The 24,151-nt window shown below is 39.4% G+C and overlaps 1 protein-coding gene across 8 annotated transcripts in view; it reads left to right on the top strand.

Annotated features, from left to right (window-relative positions):
• The window catches only part of LOC129733224 (ras-specific guanine nucleotide-releasing factor 2-like), a 502,518-nt gene that overhangs the window by 172,230 nt on the left and 306,137 nt on the right, over positions 1 to 24,151 (top strand). For 6 of the 8 annotated variants that reach the window (XM_055694893.1, XM_055694895.1, XM_055694896.1 and 3 more), the window contains exon 16: positions 2,145 to 2,330. The exons of the other annotated variants lie outside the window; for them this stretch is intronic. In XM_055694893.1, the coding sequence (XP_055550868.1) occupies positions 2,145 to 2,330 (186 nt within the window). The remainder of the gene's footprint in view (positions 1 to 2,144; positions 2,331 to 24,151) is intronic. 8 annotated transcript variants of the gene reach the window in all.

Here is a 24,151-nt window from a genome sequence, read left to right as displayed (position 1 = left end):
AGGAAGTTTGTTGAAAACACCTTGAAACAATTCTCTTGAGGTACCTCTCTATCAGTGTTCTGTAAGGCTATCACATTCGGTTGTCAGATTACCGATCAGATAATGTTGGTTTTCTTTAGAACGGTATACCAACATTTATGAAATATGAATGAAGGTTGAATTTTGTTTCAAAATGAGTCGGAAAACTCAGTCAGTATTGTATTCAGAAGCCCCAATATTGTCTTATTTTGTTACGAAACGGTAAGACCACATCAGCCAATTCATAGACTTGCTTATAATACTTAAGTACGATTGTGTCATAGAATTGTTAAAAACTGCCAAATATGGTTACAAATTATGAACAAGGACATAAGGACATGTATTATTGAAAGCCAGAGGGTACGTAACATTTAATGAGGCATTGTTCGCGTTCCAAACCGTCATCAGACACATCAGAAAATTTGTGTTGATTCCAATACTTTCGCTACACTATAATAATAGGGTAATCGCTCCATTATTCATCAGCCAGGTGCCCCTATATTTATCTTGAGGGCCATTCACATACCACGTGGACAGATTTTTAACGATTAAAGCCCCTTCTCTCTCCTCGTGGACAACTGCCCATATAAATTCTAAAAATTTTGTATGAACCGTGGACATTAGACACCCCCCCCCCCCAAGCTGTCCACGTGGTATGTGGATGGCCCCTTATTTCTCTCATTTGTCCAATTTACCGTCAAATTTCTGCAAATTTTTTGAAGTAAATCTGTTTGCTTCTCGATTTTGTCAATTGGTTAAAAGTTTTATGTTAAAAATGTGGTAAAATTTGACGATAAATCGATCAAAAATGCGTGATGAAATGAGTATAAGTACTGAGATGAATATAGGAGCGATTACCCTTTAACAAGTTCCATAGATGTGAAAAATTATCTCTATTTTCACTCAATGCTTTCGTTGGCGTTCGACGAACTTGATGGCCAGGTTAGAAAAACCTCAGTCCACGGTCCATACAATTTTGTTAGAACTTATATGGGCAGTTGTCCACGGAGGGGGAGTGGGGGGATCAAAATCGTTAAAAATCTGTCCACGTGGTATGTGGATGACCCCTAAGGAAGATAGAAAATTAAACTAACTGAAAATATGATTGTAGAAACTACGAAAAATATAGTTCAGCAAGTGTGACTCGAACCCACAACTTCTAATCTCCGGTCAGATGTGTTTCCGTTACACCACCGCAGAACGTTAAAGACGTAGTTCTAGAATCGAGTTTTGTATCGCTTATCCAATTCTCGCAATTCGTACATTTACTCGGTAGAGACTATTATTTATAGCTGGCTATTGTTTCAACACCCTCAGTTGGAACGACTTTTCAGTGTGAGAGATAGAAACGTGCCAGTGGGTTGCCATCTCTACCAGCAGCAACATCGACTTGCGTCACAAACTTTTTTACTTTGCTTTTTTCGACTCTAAGCAAAGTCCTGCTATTTTTAATTTTGACCGGAGATTGGAAGTTGTGGGTTCGAGTCCCACCTGCTGAACTATATTTTTCGTAGTTTCTACAATCATATTTTCAGTTAGTTTAATTTTCTATCTTCATTACTACATTTACTCCTTAAACTAAAATTATTATTATCAAAAACATATTAGATATTTTACAATAAGACAAACAAAATAAAAATGTAATAAAATGAAAAACTATTTGTTATTTTATTGTTGTAAGTGATATACTACTTTTTTGCTGGCATTCGATTACATTTTTTCTCTTTATCATTCCCGCTGTAACATACTATTCGCATGTACTGATTTACTTTAAATGTTTCGTATGGTCGTAATACTTCTCATTTTTTCATGTTTCTAACGATTTTAGACAAATCCGACATGAAAACCGTAATGTTACCATTGGGTCCAGCGTCTTGTTTATGTGGAAACGAATGTACGATATTGTTTCTGGTTGACGTCTTCTACCGTTCTATGTCCGCTATGCTTTCTGATTTTGCTGTTGCTTTTGTTTCGATGTCTGCCATGTCTAACTTGAATAAAACAATATTAGTCAATGCTGCTAAAATCGCTCGTCCTCGTCTTTCTCCTCCTGCCAAACACGGTTGCACAATTGTTGACATTGATACGCGCACACACACTCACATTCGACGACAAACAACCACTAGTTCGCGGCGATTTTCCGAAAGCGATGACGACATGACAACGTCGATCTTCACAACGCCCCGCGGTTCGGTGGGTGGCGTTTCGCTCAACACTCTCTCGTCTCGGGCCTCCATGCAGCATGACCACGTCCCGCACTGTTCCAGCAAGGTGGGAGTCGTAATCACTTCCTATCGTCAGTCACAACGCAGGTAATGTACTACTTTGATGCCTTCCGTGTTCCAGTTATCTATTTACTTCATCTTCAATCTTTCAATATTTTTTTGTTACGGAATTCAATTGTTCCTTCGAATCATCGTGAATCGCTTAAAGCGGTCATCCGCTGTGCCATGAATTTCTCGGGAGAACAGTTTTTCTTACATTTCGTTTCCGACCGTGCAACTGTTTGCAAAGCATTTCTGTTTTCTCTCTGATTTGTATTTTTTTTTCGTGGAAAGTTTTTCAAATTATTATTATTACTATGTTAAACGGCGTGTCGGGCTACGGTCTTCGCTTTTGATCAGTTCCGGTTCGTCGTTCTATTTTCCTTCTATCGCTGTCGTACCGGTGGTGCGCTTTGCTAGCGGAAATTGTTTTCGAACTTTTTGTTTGTGTCGCTTTCTTTCTCTCTTTCTCACTCTCCATCAATCTTTCTTCCTTGTACGTTGTTCTGTTTGTACTTGTTTTTATTCGGCATCCAAACTTGTGTTCGAACTGTTCTTGTTCGTTGCGATTCATTGCTCTTTGAACTTGTTTGTTTGGTATGGTTAATCGTGATTTGTTTCATCTATTTACAACTATTGAACATCTTTCACTTACTTCTAAGTGCTAACGACATCTTGAGCAGGGTAATGCGCCCCCTGCAAACAGTGGAAACGAACGACGTTGGAGATTGAATTGAGATGCTAGTGGTATGGTCAGAAAGTGGATCCAAATATAAAGCAACAGTTTTATCGTCGATTTAGCAAAAAATAATACTATTGGCTGTGGATGTATCAAAGCTCTGATGATAGAAGCTTCATGCTTGACTGCTCGCATTGAATGTGTCGTTCATTCCAGATCATTGACATATTTTCTGGATTCTTTAGCATCAGTTGTTGTCTTTGGTTGTATCATATTGATGATTTTGGATTAAAATCAGAGCATAAAGGTTTTACTTTGCTAGCTATAGCAGTCATAATATTTATAACTCTCTGACAATTAAATTAGTAAATTGCACACTGTGAATTATATTATTGCTTCAACTCCAAATTTTTTGTTGTTCAACAGAATAGTTTGTTAGATTATTTATTTATTGATTGACAAATATATTGCACAGGGTGTATTTATAATAAAATAATAAAAAAATATTATAGTTTGCAGTTTTTAAAAAAGCCTCTATCCATGGTTTATTCGAATAAACCGCAAACATCTTGAACAACCGAAAGTATGTGCCAAAAGGGTTGTCGTACCCGTAGTAGGTTCTGTGCTGGCGGACAGCCAATATGTCATGGTTTCGGAAATGTTAAGAAGAGATATTTATCGGCATTTGCTCAAGTAACGCAGCGCATCGAAAACAAAAAGAAGTTGTACTTTGTTACGTTTGGTTGACAGTGGCTCTGAACATACAAGTTGGTATCTATTAAAGTAAGAAGGAAGTTCCACTGTGGCCAGCAGAACCAACTTGTACAATGATTTAACATCGTTGAGCCTCAGTCTGTCGCTTCTAGATTTCGTGAGGACAAAGTAGTGAACAGTGCTCAGTGATCCAGTAAGGCAAAAAATGGAACTTAATTTCATAGCGCCGTTCACCGTCATCCTAGCCTAATAGTGTCTTCGGTACAATTGCTTGTATAAATGACCCGCATAATCGCAAATTAATAGAAATTATAAGTAAAAGTTTACTATACTAAAAATAAAAATAAACTTACTTATTTTCATTAAGAGATAGAGGAATAGTTCATTCAGAAAAGTTGTAGAAAATTCAAAAATATGTAACTTTGTTGAACACATGAAAATCCTATCTTCATTCGGTACAAGGTCATAAAGTATATTATATGAAGCTTACTTAAAATTTAGTTTTTGTACTTAACTTTTGTTGGTTGCATTTTACACGAAAAGATTGTTTGGAAGGATTGTTAGAGCACGCAAAATACACATTTTTGCCAGAGACTATACATCCCCAGAACATTTCCTTACAAAGTTATATCATATTTTAGTTATATCATCATCTTAGATAACTTCAAGAATGTATTGGTTTAAAAGGGGCATGCGGAATCATGATGTCAATACTTTTTTCTTGAAGTGAAGCTAAAATCTCATAAACTCTTGTAGGTTCCATTTGTCCCAATTCACCCATATTAAAGTACGGCGGCAAATGTTACAGCAGGTTTTCATATTTTGAAAATGCTAACTTTTTTTTGTGTTAAGAGGAAGAGGATTAGTTTATTTGGCAAAATCTTAGAACATGCAAAAATACGAAACTTTTTTGAACAAACAAAATTCCTATGTTCGTTGGGTACAGAATTACAGAGTATTTTCCATAAAGTTACTTGAAAGCTAGTTCTTTTGTACTTAACTTTTGTTGATTACATTTTACAAGAAAACATTGGTCCAAAGGAGCATTCAGGCATACAAAACACACGTTTTCGGTGAAGCCCACACATCTCCAAGACTTTTCCCGCCTGGAGTCGGTTTTTGACTGCTTTGCATCATCCCGAACATTTTAGGTTGTTGAGGTTGTCGAATATTGTTTACCTTTAGATACTTCTACATGCCAAATTTGGTCCATTTACTCGATTAGTTCTCCAAGTCTATATGGATCAGACAGACAGACAGAGCTGCATTTTTATATGTTTAGATTAGTGTCTAAATTTTTTGATGTAGAACTACGTCTCTAAAGAAGCTCCACTACAGGGCTAAGCCTTGTGGCTACACTCCGATACTGAACTTGACCTTCTGTTTATTGTGCATAGATTTCGCAGCCAACTGTTCGATGTATAGGACAATTGCGGAGCTATCTCCCCCGCTATGATCCTACTGATATACTAACAGTCTCTCCCGAGCCGAGACTCGAACCTACGGCGTCTGGCTTTTTGAGTTTCCAACATGTGTCCTGCGATTTTGCAGTAATTCATCGCAAAATTAGCTGCGCATCCGATCAAATGCAGCAAACTGTATTTTGATTATGAAAACTACTATTGTACTATTGGAAATTATTAAACCTTGTTAAAACGGCAGATTTCGACAAATCAGTTCTGAGGTGTTTTCCTTAGCACGGTCGACAGGATTTACTTTACTTTACTTTACTTTTATGGCGTCAGGTCGTTATCGAGCCACTGCCGAATCCAGAAAACGTCTCCACATCGATCTTGAAGAAGTCTTCTCCAATGGCCCCTAACACCCGCCGATCGGGTGTCCTCATCCACATCACACATACAACGAGTACGGTGTCTACCACGGAGCCACCGACCTCTGTCTGAGTCTCTGCTAAATAGTATCTTCGCTGGTCGCTCCTCTGATATACGTGCCTCGTGGTCAGCCCACTGTAGCCGTATTTTATCATCTTCATGATATTCGCATGAAGGTATGCTTGATACACCTCGTAATTCATGCGCCTGCACAACACTCCATTCATCAGTTTTCTGTCAAGTATTGAACGCAGAATCCTACGCTCGAAGACTCTAAGTGCTCGCCGGTCGGCATTCTTTATCTACCAACACTAATGACCGCAGAATACCAACGGGAGGATCAGTGTCTTACATTACCTTACCAAACAATCCCAAGCCGTGGTGTGGCCTTTGCTGTACGTAAGAGTCGTCTCCATTCCACTCGGTCCATGGCTCGCAATCTCTACAGTCTGCGTAGGATCCGTAGGTCGTCTTCCACCTGATCGATCGACCTTGCCCGCTGTGCACCTCTCCGTCTCGTCCCTGACGGATTGCTCTCAAGAACCATCTTTACTAGGCTGTCGTCCAACATGCCCAGCCCAGCGCAACCTGCCAATCGTAGCGGTGTGGACGATGGCTCCTCTAGCAGCTCCTGCAGTTCGTTGTTCATTCGCCTTCTCCACGTTCCGTTCTCCATCTGGAGTCCATCGTCGTTGGTCTTCCACAAGCATAGTCCATGTCTCATGCCCGTAGAGCAGCGGTTCTCAACCTTTTTTTATTCGCGTACCCTTTGGCGATATTTTTCATATCGATTGTACCCCCTGGCTTGGAATGTTTTCGCAGAGTGGGAGAGAGTAGTGATAGATCAAGTTGCGTTAGTCTTGTTTAGGTTTCAAATTAAACTATGGTTTCATTGATTGCTACAGTCATGTTTTAAGAGCAAGATTGAAAAACAAATGAAGTATTTGAGAGAAAAATAGCTTTGTCCGCCATTACTGATTTTTCTTTCGCGTACCCCCTGAAGGCTTTCGAGTACCCCTAGGGGTACGCGTACCCCAGGTTGAGAACCGCTGCCGTAGAGGACTATCGGTCTGATCAGCGTCTTGTAGATGGTTAACTTGGTGCGGCGACGAATTCTATTCGATCAGAGCGTCCTCCGTAGACCAAAGTATGCACGATTTCCTGCTATCATGTGCCGTTGAATTTCTCTGCTGGTATCCTTGTGAGCCCAGATGCACGAACTCATCGATCACCTCGATTTCATCACCATCTACTTAAACTCGAGGTGGGAGGTTAGTACTGTTTTCTCATGAACCTTTTCCTTTCATGTATTTTGCCTTCGATGCATTTATGACCAGTCCAATCTGTTGGGCTTCGGCCCAATGTACGTATCCGCCATCTTCACAAAGGTCTGCAGGCCACAATGTCGATATCGTCGGTGAAGCCAAACAGTTGAACCGACTTTCGGAATATCGTGCCACTTGTAGAAATCCCCGCTCTTCTAATGACACCTTTCAGGGCAAAGTTAAACAGTAGGCACGAAAGACCATCACCTTGCCTTAACGCTGTTCGGGTTTCGAAGTCGGCTCGAGAGTACTCCCGATACACGAGCTACACACATCACTCGATCTATCGTCGCTTTGACAAACTGCGTTAGTTTCTCCGGAAATCCGTAGTCGTGCATTATTTGCCATAGCTGGTCTCGATCGATTGTGTCGTATGCCGATTAAAAATCGATGAATAAGTGGTGTGTGGGAACGTTGTATTCGCGGCATGTCAGCATTACCTGCCGAACCTCTGATGTGATCCGTGGTGGCGCGGGCATCCATGTATCCCGCCTGAAATTGCTCCACGGACTGCTTCGCAAATGGTGATAGTCGAAAGCAGTGTATTTGGAAGAGTACCTCGTAGGCGGCGTTCAGCACTCCAGTTTGTCACCCTGTTTGTAGATGGGACACACAATACCTTCCATCTACACTCCGGTACTCGTTCTCCCTTCCAAATCTTGACAATGACCCAGTGCACGTCTCTAGCCAGTGATTCTCCACCCTATTTCAATAGTTCGCTGAGAAGTTGCTCACTCCAGCAGCTTTTTTGTTTTTCAGTCGGCCTATCTCCTCCCCCACCTCCAGGCAATCAGGGGCTGGTAATCTGTTGTCTTCTACTTGTGCACCAAGATCTGTTGCCATACCGTACTCGTGCTCTACTGCATCGCTGTGCAGATGCGCATCGAAGTGCTGCTTCCACCTTTCGATCACCTCACACTCGTCTGTAAGTAGATTGCCGTCCAAGCTTTGCACCTATCGTCTTGCAGCACGTAGCCTTTACGGGAGCTGTTCAGCTGCTTGTAGAACTTCCGGGTGTCGTTAGCTTGGTACAGCTCTTCCATCGCTATCTTGGTCCTCTTGCTGGCGCTTCTTCCTTCCGAGGACTGAGTTTTGGCTGTTCCGTGCCTGTCGGTATCGTTTCACGTTCGCTCTCGTACGGTGTTGCAGCGTTCTCGCTCGTGCTGCGTTCTTCTCCTCGACTAACCGTTTGCATTCACCGTCAAACCAGTCATTTTTATGATTCGGAGCCCTTGTACCTAGTAGCGCTACAGCAGTGCTACCTATGGCGGATCGGATGCTCCTTCAGCCATCTTCAAGAGTAGCTGCACCACGCTGCTCTTCCGTGGGTAACGTTGCCTCCAGCTGCTGCGCGTATTCCTGTGCAACTCCGGCGTCCCGCAGTTGCTTAATATTTGGTCGCGGCGTTCGACTTCGGCGAGTGTTATACACCGTCGATAGTTTTGAGTGCATGCACAGAGCTACTAGGCAGTGGTTCAAATCTATATTCGCACTGCGGTAATTACGAACGTTGATGATGTCGTTTAGAAGCTCTGTTCAGAATCCCACGCTGACACCAGGACGTTGATCAGCCGCTCCTAACATGGAGATTAGACGCTGTTTTGAGCCGCACCATGTTGGTGAACAGACGCTCGGGTTGGCGGAGCATTTCCTCAACCGCCGGAATATGGTTTACGCGCCAATGATCGCGTTGCACCTTCTCACTTAAGCAGGCATTAGGCGAAGAAAATATTTGCTAGTTTTGGTACGGATTTTATTTTGTGCAAATAAAATTGTACCAAAAATAGCAAATGTTTGCTTCGTCTAATACCTGCTTTAGCTATTGTCGGATGACACCATTACCCAGGCAACCCCAACCAGTTGTGTCCATGTTTAAAACGAGCAGTCTAGTGTAATCATATGACTCGTGGAGGTGTGAGATAGGAACTTGTGAGGGCCGGAGCTATGTTTGACGCTCCATCCAGGTTGTCAACGCAAAATTTGAGAGCCCAGAATCAGCGTCTAGTAGAGCGTAAAATTTCGTGTGGCCATGCATGCTGCGGGATCTCAGCTGGCTGAGTGATACGTAACAGATCTTGTTAGCGGTTGCTATCCGTCTCTTCAGGTTCAGGTTCGAGATCCCGTCACCCTGCTTCAGACCATCTAACGTCACGAACGGGTACGAAATAACGCCCGCTGTTACATGATAAAATCCGTCAGAAGTGGCACGAGTTTTCTCAATAAGTTTCGTTGGGAAACCGTGTTCAAGCATAATCTGCCATGATTCGTTGCGCTTAACTGAATCGTATGCCGCCTTGAAGCCTATAAACAGATGATGAGTCTGCACGTTTACTTGTCCAAACTTGTCAAGGTGAATGTTTGGTCTGTTGTTGATTGCCCTTCTCGGAAAAAGCACTGATACTCCCTGACAAAGGGTTCCTGCAACGGCCTCAGTCTATTAAACGGGATGCGGAAGAGAATCTTGTAAGCATAATTGTGGAGTGTTATGCCGCGATTATTAGTTGTTGGCTCAAACTTTCAAGATTAGCCGATGGATTGCACGCAAAAACTGCTCACTCCCGGCTTTGAAAAGTTCAACTGGGAGGCCGGCCTTTCTAGCTGCTTTGTGGTTTTCAACTTTCTGCAAGTTACCCTGACCACAGCTTACCCACCCTCCTCAATTTATCTTCTGTTTCTGTGAACGGCTCTATTATCTTTAACGTTCAGCAACACCTTGAAATATTGTTTCCATCGCCATCGGCCATCAGTGTCTTATCGGTAATCAGGTTCCCTTCCTTGTCGTTTCACATGGCAAGGATTGGCACCGTCCGGTTCCTGATTCCGATTACCAATTTATAGATGCTTTTCGTGCCGTGCATGAAGAAGCTGTTCGAGTGTACTCAGCAGTAACTCCGTCAGCTGACAATCTCTGGGTCTCCAACAGTATCCTCCTTGAAGCGCTCGTTATCTTTTATATGTTGGCCAGCTAGGTGCTAATCGTTCCTACTACGAGATGGTGGTCTGATTTGATGTTTGGGCATTGGAAGTACCGCACATGGATGACATCTGTGAAATACCGACCCTCAACTAGAGTATTATCGATCTGAGAGCAGGTTCGCCATTGGGGTGTTGCTATGTGTATCCGAATATGTTTTCGTGCAAAGTATGTGCTACAGATTTCCATCTCTCTGGCTGCGGCGAGGTTAACCAACCTCAGGCCATTCTCATTACTGGTAGCATGGAGGCTGTGTATACCAATAATGGGACGGAGAACTGCTCTCGTTCAACCTGTGCGTTTGCGTCCTCGATGACGATTTTTTTTTCTTCACACTTATTTTCCGTCGGTCTAGTTCCGCCACTGTTGTTGTGCCAATCACCGACGCCCGGGGAGGCGACTTCACCCAGGACCCTAATTCACGACCCGTTGATTAACAAACCGGCGCCAATGGCTTTACTTTCTCATGGGATGGAAGGCGTGATCCCAGAGAGTTTTCGCCTCAGAAAATATTCCGGTGTCGGCTAGGATTGAATCTAGACCAGTTGGGTTGGTTGTGAGTGGATCACGCCACCTCACAATAATCGACACCTATGTCGGCGTTGGGATTTGAACCCAGGCGTCGAGCATGGTTGGTGGAGACGTTACGAACCATGCTAGCTCTCCGCCCTAGTCCTCAATGACGATATTTATACCATGTTTTGGGTACTCTCCATATGTCTTATCAAGAAGCTCATATAACTCCTTTTTCACATCATCGAGTTTATCGTTTGTCGGTACGTATATATCGATCAGACTGTGATTGAAGAATTTGCCCTAGATTCTCAACACGCAATAACGGTGAACCCAATGAACCGGTTGATCTGTTTTCCTTGTATGATTAACCGATGCCTTTTCATTGTCCTTTTTCGTTCATCTGTGTCGGTGCCGATTGTTTCGATTCGTATTATTTTCTGGATTCTTCGTAGTAGGGTACTTTCAGCCGCGATGCCTGGTCTCGCGACGGGGCTGGCGTCTTAGGTGTAGCTGGCGAGACACAGCATTTCATGATTCAGCCGTCGGCTCCGGATCAGTCGCTGTTTGAGCTGCCCCTGACATGGGGAACAGACACTCAGACGAGCTGCTCTCCAAGAGTTCCCCCTTCCCTATCAGCATGAAGGGTGTTTCAGAATCGACCGTTTTCAGTGTATTAACCCATGCCCTCTTCATTTCTTCGATAATCTTCACTAGGGCGTTTTAGAAGGTGTCACTTCATAATGGCCCAGTGCTTCTCGATCGGGCGCAGTTCTGGAGTGTTTGGGAGATTCCACTTCTTCGGCACGAAATCGACTCCGTTCGCTTTGTTCCACTCTACCACCTCCTTGGAGTAGTGACAAGATGCAAAATTCGGCCAAAAGAGTGTCGGACTATCGTGAGCCTTGAGGAAAGGAAGGAGTCGCTTCTGGAGACACTGTTTCAGATACACTTGCCCATTCAGAGTGCTATCGGTGACGAAGGAAGTGCACGTATCAGAAACTTCTTTGTGAATTTCGAGACTTTCTGCATCCTGAGGTCCTCAGGAACATCAAACTTATCCTTGACCGTCACGTACAGATTTACAGGAATCTGCTTGAAGTCTGTTTTGGTATACATCTCATCATCCATCACGCAACAGTGTGGCTTGATCAACTTTTGTTCGTGCAGCCTCCGCGCACGACATTTCGCGGTCGTATTTTGCTTCTCGTTTCGGTTTGGGGACTTCTGGACCTTAAACGACGCACTCACGTGAAGCTTTCTCGTCCCATCTCGGACCGAGGCATTTGGTTTGCGTTTTAAGGCAGTGCATACGCGCTTTTATCGTTTTCGTTGAGTTGAGTACTTTTACGTCCGCTTCCGACCCACAGTGAGACATTCTTTGAAACGTTTTATTATACCGGACATTGTAAAAATCACGATTCCTAGCTTTTCCCGCTGTCGCGGTGCGACAGATGTTGATGTTCCTTTGAACTATTTTCGCGAACGCACTGCTCTTTCGACGCAATTTTGATGAAATTTAATGGAATCAACTTACAGCATGTAAACAATACACATCAAACTATTTGTACGCAAAATATCATTTAATTTTACCCAATTTATCAGAAGTTAGTGCAATATCAGTTTGTGTTGATTTAAGATGACACGCCATTTTCGACCAAGTTCCCACTAGTTCACTGATCTTCTCTTGGTTGCTCGTAACTTAGTAGGGTCAGGAACATCAGGAGAATAGGGCCATGCTTTAAAGTCCCTCTGACACCGAATGGTCTTGATTCTACTAAGATTCGAGCTCACGACCATTCGCTTGTCAAAGCAGACGCTGAACAGTGTTTTATTTTACCGTTTTCGTGCGATTAATTAAATAGCGTTTCAAATGTTCATTATAGCCATAGTGTATGTTCGAAGAAGTTTCTAGATATTCAAAAATACATCTTTAGATGTAGGAAGATGAGTGATCAATCCACCTAAAAGTGAGATAGAAAATTTACTTTTTTATCAGATTGAGATAGACGCATGGTGTCTTCGGCAAAATTTTAGGTAATCTCAAAACAATAAACTTCGCCGAAGACATCATGTTTCTATTTCTTATATATTACGAGAAACATAAAGTTTTCTATGAAGAGGTTCTGAAAATCACAATTTTCGTTAAAACTTTTATCTCAGATTTTTCCGAATTTCCAAAGTTATCAGTCATCCCAATGTGCATGTTTATGCTGAACATTGTTATTTTTTATCTCCTAAAATAAAAAAGTTATTTGACATATTTCGATATTTTTAGGGATACTTTCACCTCAACCATCTCAAAATTACGCAATTTTACGCACATTGCAGTTTCATACGACGAAATAACTATCTTCAGACTTTCAATTGAATGTACACATTTTGGTATGTAAGAGTATGTAAGCAGCCTTTTCGCATGTTTTTTAAAGCTATTTGGTGCCGATTTTTGTATACAAAAATTTAAAAATAAAACTGTTTTGAATTTCGTAGGTGGCCCTAAACGATCTTGAGCTAAACATGCATCACGGTGTCTCTGGTAGAAGAAAAAAATTATCCGAAAAAAATTAGTATCGCTATTATACTCATCATTCGAAAGCTCAAGGTGTCCCCTTTTATATGCTACTAAAATTGAAATGTTCTATGATAGAACTTCTATCGGCGGGTCCAGAACATTTTTTTTTCAGACATGGGAACTATGTATTTTTATCAAGGGTTTTAGGTCCTGGGGGCCCGATCAAATAGTGTTAAAACCTTCAAGTTTTGTTTCTTTCATATAATGAAACATTATTTGGCATAATCTTAGATTTTTTGAAAAGAGTAAAGTGGGGTAAAAAAGACTCGGAAATGTTGAGTCCAAAAACTACTGAAAAGACAAAAAAAGCTATAACTTTTTGTACTCTTAATCGATTTCTCTGAAAATTGATATGGTAATTCTATCCTATGAAAATATACAATGTCGGTTATTGAAAGTTGCTGTCGAGGTTACATAATTAGATATTTACATTTTTCTTCAAAAACGTAGTGTTTTTTGGAGTTTTTTTTTGTCCTCAGAATTAGGTCCTGCAATTAAACAATACATTTTATAAACCAACTCAAGAGTTTTTATTGGACGTATTCAGAAAGTGCACCGTGCTTTTCGACACGAGGGCCCCTCTGGTTCTAGACTAGACGTGAATACAGGTTGAAGACCTTTTTTGTTTTGCTCGTCACCCTCCAGCGAAGCGCTAAATCATTTCAACTAATTTTTTTTCGGGAAAAGAGGCCCCACGAAAATTTCTGTCCCGGGCCCCCAACACCTGAATCCTGCTCTGCATTTCACTCCACTAACTCCTTTCCCAAAAAACTTATATGTACGAATTATTTCATGGATGAACAAACCCTGGAAATTTATGCTCGATTGGGGGACATCGATACAAAACGTAGTTGCGCTCCTGACACAATGGGTTTAAATTATGATTTAAAACATGTATGAATAATGAAATTTTCTCGGTCGTTACTGAAACGGCGCAGTTTTTGATAACATCAAATGAAAGCTCTTGAGTTGCTCTATAAAACGTATAGTTCAGATATAGGGTCCAGTTTTGTTGACAAGCAAAAAAGAGCTGTAATAATCACCATTTTTTGAAGAAAAATGCAAATATTCTATACTGAAACCACGACAGCAACTCTTTACAACTGGCATTTTATATTTTTTTTATAGGATAGAATGTCGATTTTTGAAGAAATCAATCAAATCAATCATCAATCAAAATCAATGTAATCAAAGTCATAACATTTTATTTGTTTTCAGCTGATTTTCGACTCCAAATTTTCAAGGGCTTTTTTTACTCCACTTAACCCTTATCAAAAAATCTGATATTATGTAAAGCTTTGTTTTGTTATATAAATAAAAACAACCCTGAATATTTCAGTACGATCAGAGAACCCTGATAACTTTTTGTATTTCTGAAACATATTATTTCTTTCCATATCACTAGTTTTTTCAATTACAAATATATGTTCGAAAACAAATTGTACTATTCCCCCCGATTGAACATTTCAATTTTGGTAGGATATTAAAGGGGACAGCTCAAGCTTTCGAATGACGAGTATTAGAGCGATACTAATTTTTTTTGGATAAGTTTTTCAGCCAGAGACACCGTGGCATGCATGCTTTGATAAGGTTATAATAAATGGAGAAAATGTTATAAATAGATCAACTAAAAATTGAGTTTTTTCTTAATTCAGTTATATATTCAGTATTGTAAGCGTGGAAGCAAATAGAATCTTTTTTTTTCAAATTCAATTTATTCTTCTTCCCCGATTTCAAAAGGGGCGCGCAGAGATTTCGCATCTTCCGAAAAAGTTTCAAAGTCCGCTTTTGGCCACCCACGTGCTTCTGTGATAACAGGATCTGACGGAATGAGTAACCAATGTAGAAGATCCTCGTTAGCGCTTTTGCGGGATATCTTCCTAGTATGATATTCTCGATATCTGAAGATAAAAAAATATATACATAGAGAAATGGAAAATAAGTTGAAATATTCAACGCTTCCACTGTTTGTTTTTAGCCTCCTGAGCCTCTTTAGAAAAATGCCCTATGAGGACCAAAAAGTGCTTTATTACTGCCGAACCATGATTGATCTACAGAAATTACTGGTAACTCTCATCGAAGTACTTAGTGCTTGAATTATTGACAAAGGTTTACCTGTAGCTGTAGCTAATGATTCCGCCATGTTTCAATGCTTACAAATGTATCCGAGAATATTTCTTGGCTTCTGTTCAGCTAACGTTAACTGTAACCTATCAGTACAGAGAGCACGATTGAATATTTTTTGCTGTATGAAGCATGCAACAGACTAGTATTCTGCAATTACTATTTAGTTTGCGTAGATAATTTTAAAGACTACTGCGCTGAATATTTTTAAAACTACATACTACTATAAATCAATCGAAAAGGCTGCTTACATACTCTTACATACCAAAGTGTGTACATTTAATTGAAAGTCTGAAGATAGTTATTTCATCGTATGAAACTGCCACGTGCGGAAAATTGCGTAATTTTGAGATGGTTGAGATGAAAGTATCCCCAAAAATATCGAAATATGTCAAATAACTTTTTTATTTTAGGAGATAAAAAATAACAATGTTCAGCATAAACACGCACATTGGAATGACTGATAACTTTGTAGAATGTTTGAAAATTCTGAAAAATCTGAGAAAAAAGTTTCAACGAAAATTATGATTTTCAGGACCTCTTCATAGAAAACTTTATGTTGCTCGTAATATATAAGAAATAGAAACATGATGTCTTCGGCAAAGTTTATTGTTTTGAGATTACCTAAAATTTTGCCGAAGACACCATGCGTATATCTCAATGTGATAATAAATGAATTTTCTATCTCACTTTTAGGTGGATTGATCACTCATCTTCCTACATCTAAAGATGTATTTTTGAATATCTAGAAACTTCTTCGAACATACATTATGGCTATAATCAACATTTGAAACGCTATTTAATTAATCGCACGAAAACGGCAAAATAAAACACTGTGCGCTGTAGCCTCTGACTCTGATTCTGTATAGCTGCTAGCTTCCTTATTCACCACAATTACGGTTGATTCGACTTTACAGCAGCATCTCATCCGATACGAAACAAATTCTGTACCCCAGCCGCATAGATGAAATATGCAACACGCAACATCGTAAAAACCTGTTGCGAGAGCACACTGTATTTTCTTCTATCTGCTTCAATCCGATCAAGGATTGAGTTCTTTTGCTTGTGCTACAACACGATAAGTTCATTGATTGTACATTCAAATAACATACGGAATAAAATTTACTAGCGTCTTGCGAAACTGCACGCAAAAGTTCAAGCTTTAATCATCCAATGTGTCCTTTCAATTCGCACAGAATTTGCTCTGACTTCGCACAACCAATGCGTGATACGCATAACGCAAAAGTTGTACAAGGAATACATTGACAGAGATCAAAATCAGAATATGTATCATATACATAAAAATCGTAATGTCTCGGTAAACTTCGGCTTCGGGCGAACGATCAGTTTCGAGGCGCTCAAAAAACCGTTCTTTACTTTCGCGAGCCGGTGCGTATCAACGGCTCGTGCATCCCTAAAAATCGTCAGCAACCGAAACAGTCAATAGCGAGCCTTCTTGCCGCGGAAGTTATTGACGCTGGTGCCAGTAACGCAGAACCGAATGCATGTGAATGAAACCAGAGTCATGATTAAATGCTGGTTGCACTGTTTTAACGATGCCAACCTTCTGAACATCGGCTGATGCTTTATAAGTGTAGTGGTTTGGAGCTGCAGCTGCGTTGTACTGGTTCCAATTTTAATCAGTGAATGCGCTAATTTCGCTCATAAATGATCTGGTTACGCACACTCCAACTTTTGCGAGTGGGAACAAGGTGCATTCGGCAGAAGCAAATCATTTTACTAGCTATGTAAGAGTACTTTCGGCTCAAATATCATTTCACTAGTGGACGGTGTAACGGCCAGTAACATCTTAGCAGCAATTTCCGATCAACGTATCCATTTTTCGTTGAAACAACAAACTGTACTCCACAGGCCAACCAACAATGTATTCGATGCATTCTTTCAGGTGTATTGAAATTAGGCAATGGTTTATTGTCTCTTTCTTGTTACAGGATTGGCTGTTTTTTTCTGCATTTAAGAACGTTTGAAAGTGTCAAAAACTAAGTTTTTCTGAGAATCAAAAATTGTGTTATTTTTTTTTAAACACATTTTCTCTAGACAATGCAAATCTTTATGCATAAGAAATGATCGATGATATCGATATCAGATAGAAGTGTCGACCTAACAGTCTGAAGAGCGTTGCTGCCATTATAATAAAGCAATCAAAAATTCAATCAGATATCGCAAACTGAACTGTAGCATGAAGTTTCATTGGCAGTTTTCATAAATTTTGCAATGGCACGTTTAACCGATGCGAGGAATCAACAGTTTGGAAAAATATATATTTCCACACCTGTTATAGAGCATTCTGTTGTCTGGCTTGTTAGACCACCATCATACCCCGAGACAGGTCGGAAGACTAAATCCATCTAAAAAAAATAAATACCTCTGAAACTCCTCATAGCCATTATTTCGAAGAATTGTCAACATGAATTGTCATCTATTCAAGTAAATCTTTGAACTTTCTTTTCTCTAGCAGCTTTTTCCTGCGTAAAGGTGATACAAATTGACAAAATATTTCTAAGATAAACACACACCCTACTTGTGGTGAATGGCAATAGATGGTTGCATTTGACGCGAATTGGTGACATCTTCGTTGAACGACCCTAATCTAGGGGGGAAGCAACCGGGTCGATTCTAGTCAAGTGCTGATGATGTAACCTTTTCTTTTCTGCGCCCATCCGATTACGGTTCGTCTTGTTCGTCGCAGGATTTATTGCGGACGAAACGATGAGCATGAATTTCGCAACATAAATCTTCCCTCAACTGGTTGCGACCGAAGAGGGGAAATATGCACAATACCTATATATTGCTGGCGAAACGTAGTTTACTAACGTCTCTTCGGAGCAACAGAAGCTAGATATGGGAAATGGAGAGTATTTATTGGCTATATGTACAGCAATGCATGTGATGCATACACAAACAATAGGTACAGCTGAAGAGATTGATGAAGATTTAGAGCTGATGTATCTGCTAGGGTGATGTATGGACTTTTCTGTGGGTCCACCATCGAGATGTCAACCGCCGGTTAGCTGGATTCCTTCTTTCACTACTTTACTATCGGTCCGTTGAACCTTCACTTTATGGCGGCTAGATAAAGCGCAGAACGCATCTTCTCTATGAACTTAAATTTGGCCTCATGCATGGTGAACCTTGCGTTGAGCATGCTGTGAATCTTGACTTTCACTATTGATTTATAACGATTTTCTTTCAATCGGATGGAGATGATGGTGCTTTATAATGGGGGATTATTGGATTGCCGGGAATATATTTTATCATCGCATTTTGCAAAAGGATTGTTCCCTCCTTCAAACCACAATTCTAGTTTTTGTGCACAACGACGATTCCGATAAAACGTGACAATCAGTGAATAAAAGTCTAAATTGCATTAGCTTTGTATGTTGGTTCGTAATTCTATGTTTGGTAATGTTTGTCCGTAATAAATATACGTTCTAGTGCTATGATAAACTTACTCTTACGAAAATCATTCAAATTTTCATCGGGCAACCCACAGTCACTATTATCCAATCCAGAGCATGAGCAGTGAGTTCAATAATAGTTACAAAGCTGACATATCCATAACCATATAGGTGGATACTTGATATTCATGATTGCCTATCAACAGCATTCCAACTGGAGCTAACACCGGCTAAATAAATTTATTTTGTCTAACTAAGCCCTCCGGGGAGATAAAACTATACCCGGCCCAACCGTAGTAGGATGTATTGCGTGTTGCTGGAGTTAGTTGGTACGATTCATAAATTTTCCTGTCGTTAACAGTGTAGAGGCATAAACATTTCCTGTGAAACTCTCCTCCAGTCTTGCCTCTTGCCGCCCCGGTTTGCTTTCTACTAATCGGAATTGTGCCCCTAAATGGTGAACAGTACTCAGAGCCGGGGGATTTACCCCCGAGTTGTTTGAATGTGAAAATATGCTTTCAGTTTAAACAATCCTCATCAGTACTATAAACGGCCAAAGAACAGCAATGGCATTAAACAGAACAATTACTGGACCAACATATTTTAAGATTTAACAATAATTTTCACCGACCCTTCCTACACAGTCTCAGAAGAAAGATAGCGACAATAGACAGAAGAAACTCTTCACACATAGCTCCTGCCTTATATCCGGTTTTATCTTATTTCTGATGCTCACTGCTTGCCTGCCAGTGTGTGACCGTTTGTTTATAAGCAATAAATATAAACATAAGACCGAGGTGATGGCGTATTGTGATGCTGCACACCGGATGTTCCTACGCCATTGTTTAGTGGTCTGTATATTATTTCGTTGGGAGTTGCTGCCGCCGCTAGCATTATATTGCCAGGGTTGTCACGAGTACAGATTTAAGTGAACGGACAAAAGCGAAGTTCCATGTGAATTAATTTATACCCCGCAAAACTTTTTCCTTAATATAAAATAAACATTAGTTTGACTGCCTTTTACGCCACAATGCGTTATAAGTAAGTTAGGGGTTATAAGTAAGGGGTTCGGCATTGATAATAATCGCTGCATATTGTTATGAAGATATGCGGTTCTATAACCGGTTATGCTGCAATAATGCACAGTCGAATAACTTGGATAGCAATGAAACGACAATAGACTCACATAAATTACACGAATGTAGGGTCGTCGTTTCTACAATAATAAAAGTCGCATTTAAAATGGCTGTCTGGGAGATGTAAAGTTTGTTTATTTGTTTTATTTTGTTGTTAAAAAAGGTTGTTTGTTCTAACATCCGACAGAGTCCTATATTAATATCTATTTATAGCATGTTAACTGTGCACAATCCCATTAAAAATATGTGTGGAAGTACTGTAAAACTGAATAGTCCTCCAAATAATGTGCGGAGACATGCAAGCAGTTGCTGGCTCATCGTATTCGAAATTTAGTGTTTAGTAGAGATCGTTCATAGATGCGCAAAATGTTATTTTCGACAATAAAGTTTAAAAGACAGCTTTTTGGTAGTTCGGGTATTATAGTCGTGTAACGACGTCGCCTATTTTAGTTCCCTATGTACACTGACTACTGTGTTTGAACGTGAAGTCTAAAAATATGAGAGCGTCATAGATTTTATTACTTTATGATAAAGATTTTTACCAATTCAAGATTGACAGTAAACATTTCTCTGTCTCAAATCTGACATCACATTTAAACTTTGTTCACATATCGATGGTTGCCCGATCACTTAAAAATTTCAGGATTAAAACAAATCTTGATATTTTGATACGAACTTTTTGTATCAACTTGTGTTCTAAACTTGGTCTCGTTAATAGTTAAAATATTAAAATTCCTATCAAAATTACTTACTGATTATTACAAATTATAGCAATTTTTATAAGGTTTTAAACAGAAAAAGATCAGAATTAGTTAGAATGTACGGTTGTATAAAATGGTGACAAGGGACTAAACACTGTAATTAGGGGAGTTTTTGTTCCAAAATATACAGGGTCCGCAGACAGAATCAATGTATTTGCTCTCAGTGCGTCTTGAACTGTCCTACAGGTCAGACGTTTTTTCGGTTGCTTGTGGACTGGTCTTTGACTGCCTATAGCTTCAAAGTTTGTGTTTTGTCAGTGTGTCTTTTAAAGACTACCTGAAAGTTATTTCCCATCAGTCTTTCTCAAGACTACCTACTTTTGAATTTAACATTTGTTTTAACTTTTTTCGTATCACCTGAAATGGCTGGACGGAAAAAGAAACCTCGCATCGCTGCGGGGAGGAAAAGAGAGGCATCTCTTTCTGACACTTCGAGTGTCTGTAGTGACAATCCTTTTGATATTTTGCCTGAGCAAGAAGCTGGTGAAATGGAAGTTGTTAATAATGAAACTATACAAAATATAAAATCTTTAAAAAAGGAGAAAGTTCCACCTATTGTGGTAACTATTTCTTCTGAATTTAATATATTCAAAAAGGAACTTTCAACGTTTGTTTCTGACGTTAAAGTTACCTATCAAATTGGCCGTAGAGGTGAATGCCGCTTATTAGCCGACTCAGTAAAGGGTCGTGATCGTCTTGTCCAGTATTTAACTGACAAGATGTACAAATTTTTTACATATGACACCAAGAACGCCAAGCCGTTCAAGGTTGTCTTGAAAGGTCTCACCAACGATCAAACCGTTGATGAGATCAAACTTACTTTAACAGAATTACTTGGCATAGCCCCTACCCAAGTAATTCTAATGAAACAAAAATCACGAGGCGAAAACAGTCAGAGAACTGGAATTTCCCTTGTTAATTATTTAATTCATTTTAACCGTAATGAGGTTAACAACTTAAAATTTTTTGAAAAAGCACATGCTTTGTATAATGTGCGTGTAAAGTGGGAAATTTATAGGAAGTATGGCGGAGGTGAAAAGCATATCACCCAATGCCGTACTTGCCAACGTTATGGCCATGGTTCCAAATTCTGTAACATGGACCAAAAATGTCTTAATTGTGGAGACTCTTCTCACAAAAAGGACACATGTCCTGTGAAAGAGAGTAAAAATTTTCGCTGTGCGAATTGTAACGGCAACCATATGTCAAATTTTTATCAATGCCCAGTCCGGTTAGCAATTGTTAAGGCAAGGCAAGGTAAACAAAATTCAATTTCTCAATTAAAACCAACTTCAAAACAAAATTCTCCAAGCGTACCAGTGACGCATAGTTTACCTACTCCTTTGCATACCCGTTTAACTTATGCACAGGTTACAGGTAGTTCGAACATTATACCGCCTAGTGTTGGTAGTTCGAAAATGACCGTTAATATGGGTAAGCAAAACACGCTAGAAAATAATTGTACACCTATCACTCCAGCTAATATTGCTACCGAAAATATTTTTTCTAATGTCAACTGCCTGGGGCCTATTACGGCAGGTAAACTTTCTTTTTTGCAACAGGCAATTTTCGATCTTATGAACGCCATGTTGCAGGCAAAATCAATGTTTGAAGCCATTCAAATAGGCACAAATTTTACTATTAAAATTGTTTCTAATTTAAAATTTAGCAATGATTTTAAATAAAACAATTAAAATATTAAATTGGAATGCTCGCTCATTGAAGGCCAATGAGAATGAGCTTTTTAATTTTTTAACAGTAAATAATGTGCATATTGCAATTATTACTGAAACATTTTTGAAACCTAACATAAAATTAAAATATGATCCCAATTACGTGGTTCATAGATATGATAGGATTCAGGGTTCCGGCGGTGGAGTTGCAATTGTTATTCATCGCCGAATCAAACATCGTGCTCTTCCCCATCTTGAGACGAAAGTTATTGAAACTTTGGGAATTGAAGTTCAAACTGAACTTGGGATTTTATTTATTGCCGCAGCATATTTACCATTTCAATGCACACGCGAGCTCAAAAATTATTTTAAAGGTGATTTACAAAAACTCACCAGAAATCGTTCGAAATTTTTCATAATCGGCGATTTTAACGCTAAACATCGTTCATGGAATAATTCTCAAAGTAATTCCAATGGAAAAATTTTATTCAATGATTGTTCTTCAGGATACTATTCTATTTTGTCTCCGAATAGTCCTACATGCTTTTCTTCTGTAAGAAACCCTTCAACAATTGATTTGGTGCTAACAGATCAAAGTCATGTGTGTAGTGATTTGATCACACATGCTGACTTTGATTCTGACCATCTTCCAATAACTTTTTCTTTATCACATGAATCAGTTTTAAACCCTATGAGCTCTGTTTTTAATTATAACAAGGCTAATTGGGAAAGATACAAAACTCATATTGAGAGAAATTTCAATAATGAGCTTGATTTGCAAAACGAAGTGAATATTGATTCCGCTTTGGAAGCATTAAAATGTGCAATTGTTGATGCCAGGAATTATTCTGTTCCAAAGGCTCAAGTGAAATTTGATTCATCAATAATTGACGAAAATCTTCAACTTCTAATTCGTTTGAAAAATGTCCGCAGACGTCAATATCAACGTTCTCGTGACCCTGTTTTTAAAACTATTTATAAAGATTTACAGAAAGAGATTAAACATAGATTTACTCTCCTGAGAAATCAAAATTTTGAGACTAAAGTTGAAAAATTGAAACCATATTCAAAACCATTTTGGAAGCTGTCGAAGATTCTTAAGAAACCTTCAAAGCCTATTCCAGTTTTAAAAGATGGTGAACGTTTTCTTGTATCCAATGAACAAAAGGCTCAAAGACTTGCTCAGCAGTTTGAGAGTGTTCATAACTCAAATTTGAATTTTGTGAGTCCAATTGAAAATGAAGTCACACGTCAATTTGATTTAATTTCTTCCCAGAATTTTTTACCTGCAGAAATAATTGAAACTAACTTGAATGAGATTAAATCAATTATTAAAAATTTCAAAAATATGAAAGCACCTGGTGACGATGGAATCTTTAATATACTAATCAAACATCTCCCTGAGAGCACAATGGAATTTTTAGTGAAAATTTTCAATTGCTGCTTCAAAATTGCATATTTTCCCAAATTATGGAAAAATGCAAAAATTACTCCAATTTTAAAGCCGGATAAGAATTCAGCTGAAGTTTCAAGTTACCGACCAATCAGTTTGCTTTCTTCAATAAGTAAACTGTTTGAGAGAATTATTCTTAACAGAATGATGTCACACATCAACGAAAATTCAATTTTTGCAAATGAACAGTTTGGATTTCGCCATGGGCATTCCACTACTCATCAATTGCTCAGAGTTACTAATATGATACGAGCTAACAAATCTGAAGGTTATTCCACTGGAGCTGCTCTTTTAGACATAGAAAAAGCATTCGACAGTGTTTGGCATAAAGGTTTGATTGCGAAATTGCAAACTTTTAATTTTCCAATTTTCCTAATCAAAATTTTAAAAAATTATCTTACTGATCGAACTCTGCAGGTTGTCTATCAGAATTCAAAATCTGATAGATTTCCTGTCAGAGCAGGTGTACCTCAAGGTTCAGTCTTGGGGCCAGTCCTGTACAACATATTCACTTCAGATCTTCCTGATTTGCCTCCAGGATGCACAAAGTCATTGTTCTGCGATGACACAAGCATTTCCGTAAAAGGAAAAAGCCTTCGTGTCATATGCAGTCGATTGCAAAAAAGTTTAGATATTTTTTCTTCCTACTTGCAAAAGTGGAAAATCTCTCCCAACGCTTCTAAAACTCAAATGA

The sequence above is a fragment of the Wyeomyia smithii genome, chromosome 3 (genome assembly GCF_029784165.1).
Source record: "Wyeomyia smithii strain HCP4-BCI-WySm-NY-G18 chromosome 3, ASM2978416v1, whole genome shotgun sequence".
NCBI classification, from domain to species: domain Eukaryota; kingdom Metazoa; phylum Arthropoda; class Insecta; order Diptera; family Culicidae; genus Wyeomyia; species Wyeomyia smithii.
Note: the sequence above shows the minus strand (reverse complement) of the source record. Positions and strands in the feature narration are given on the sequence as shown.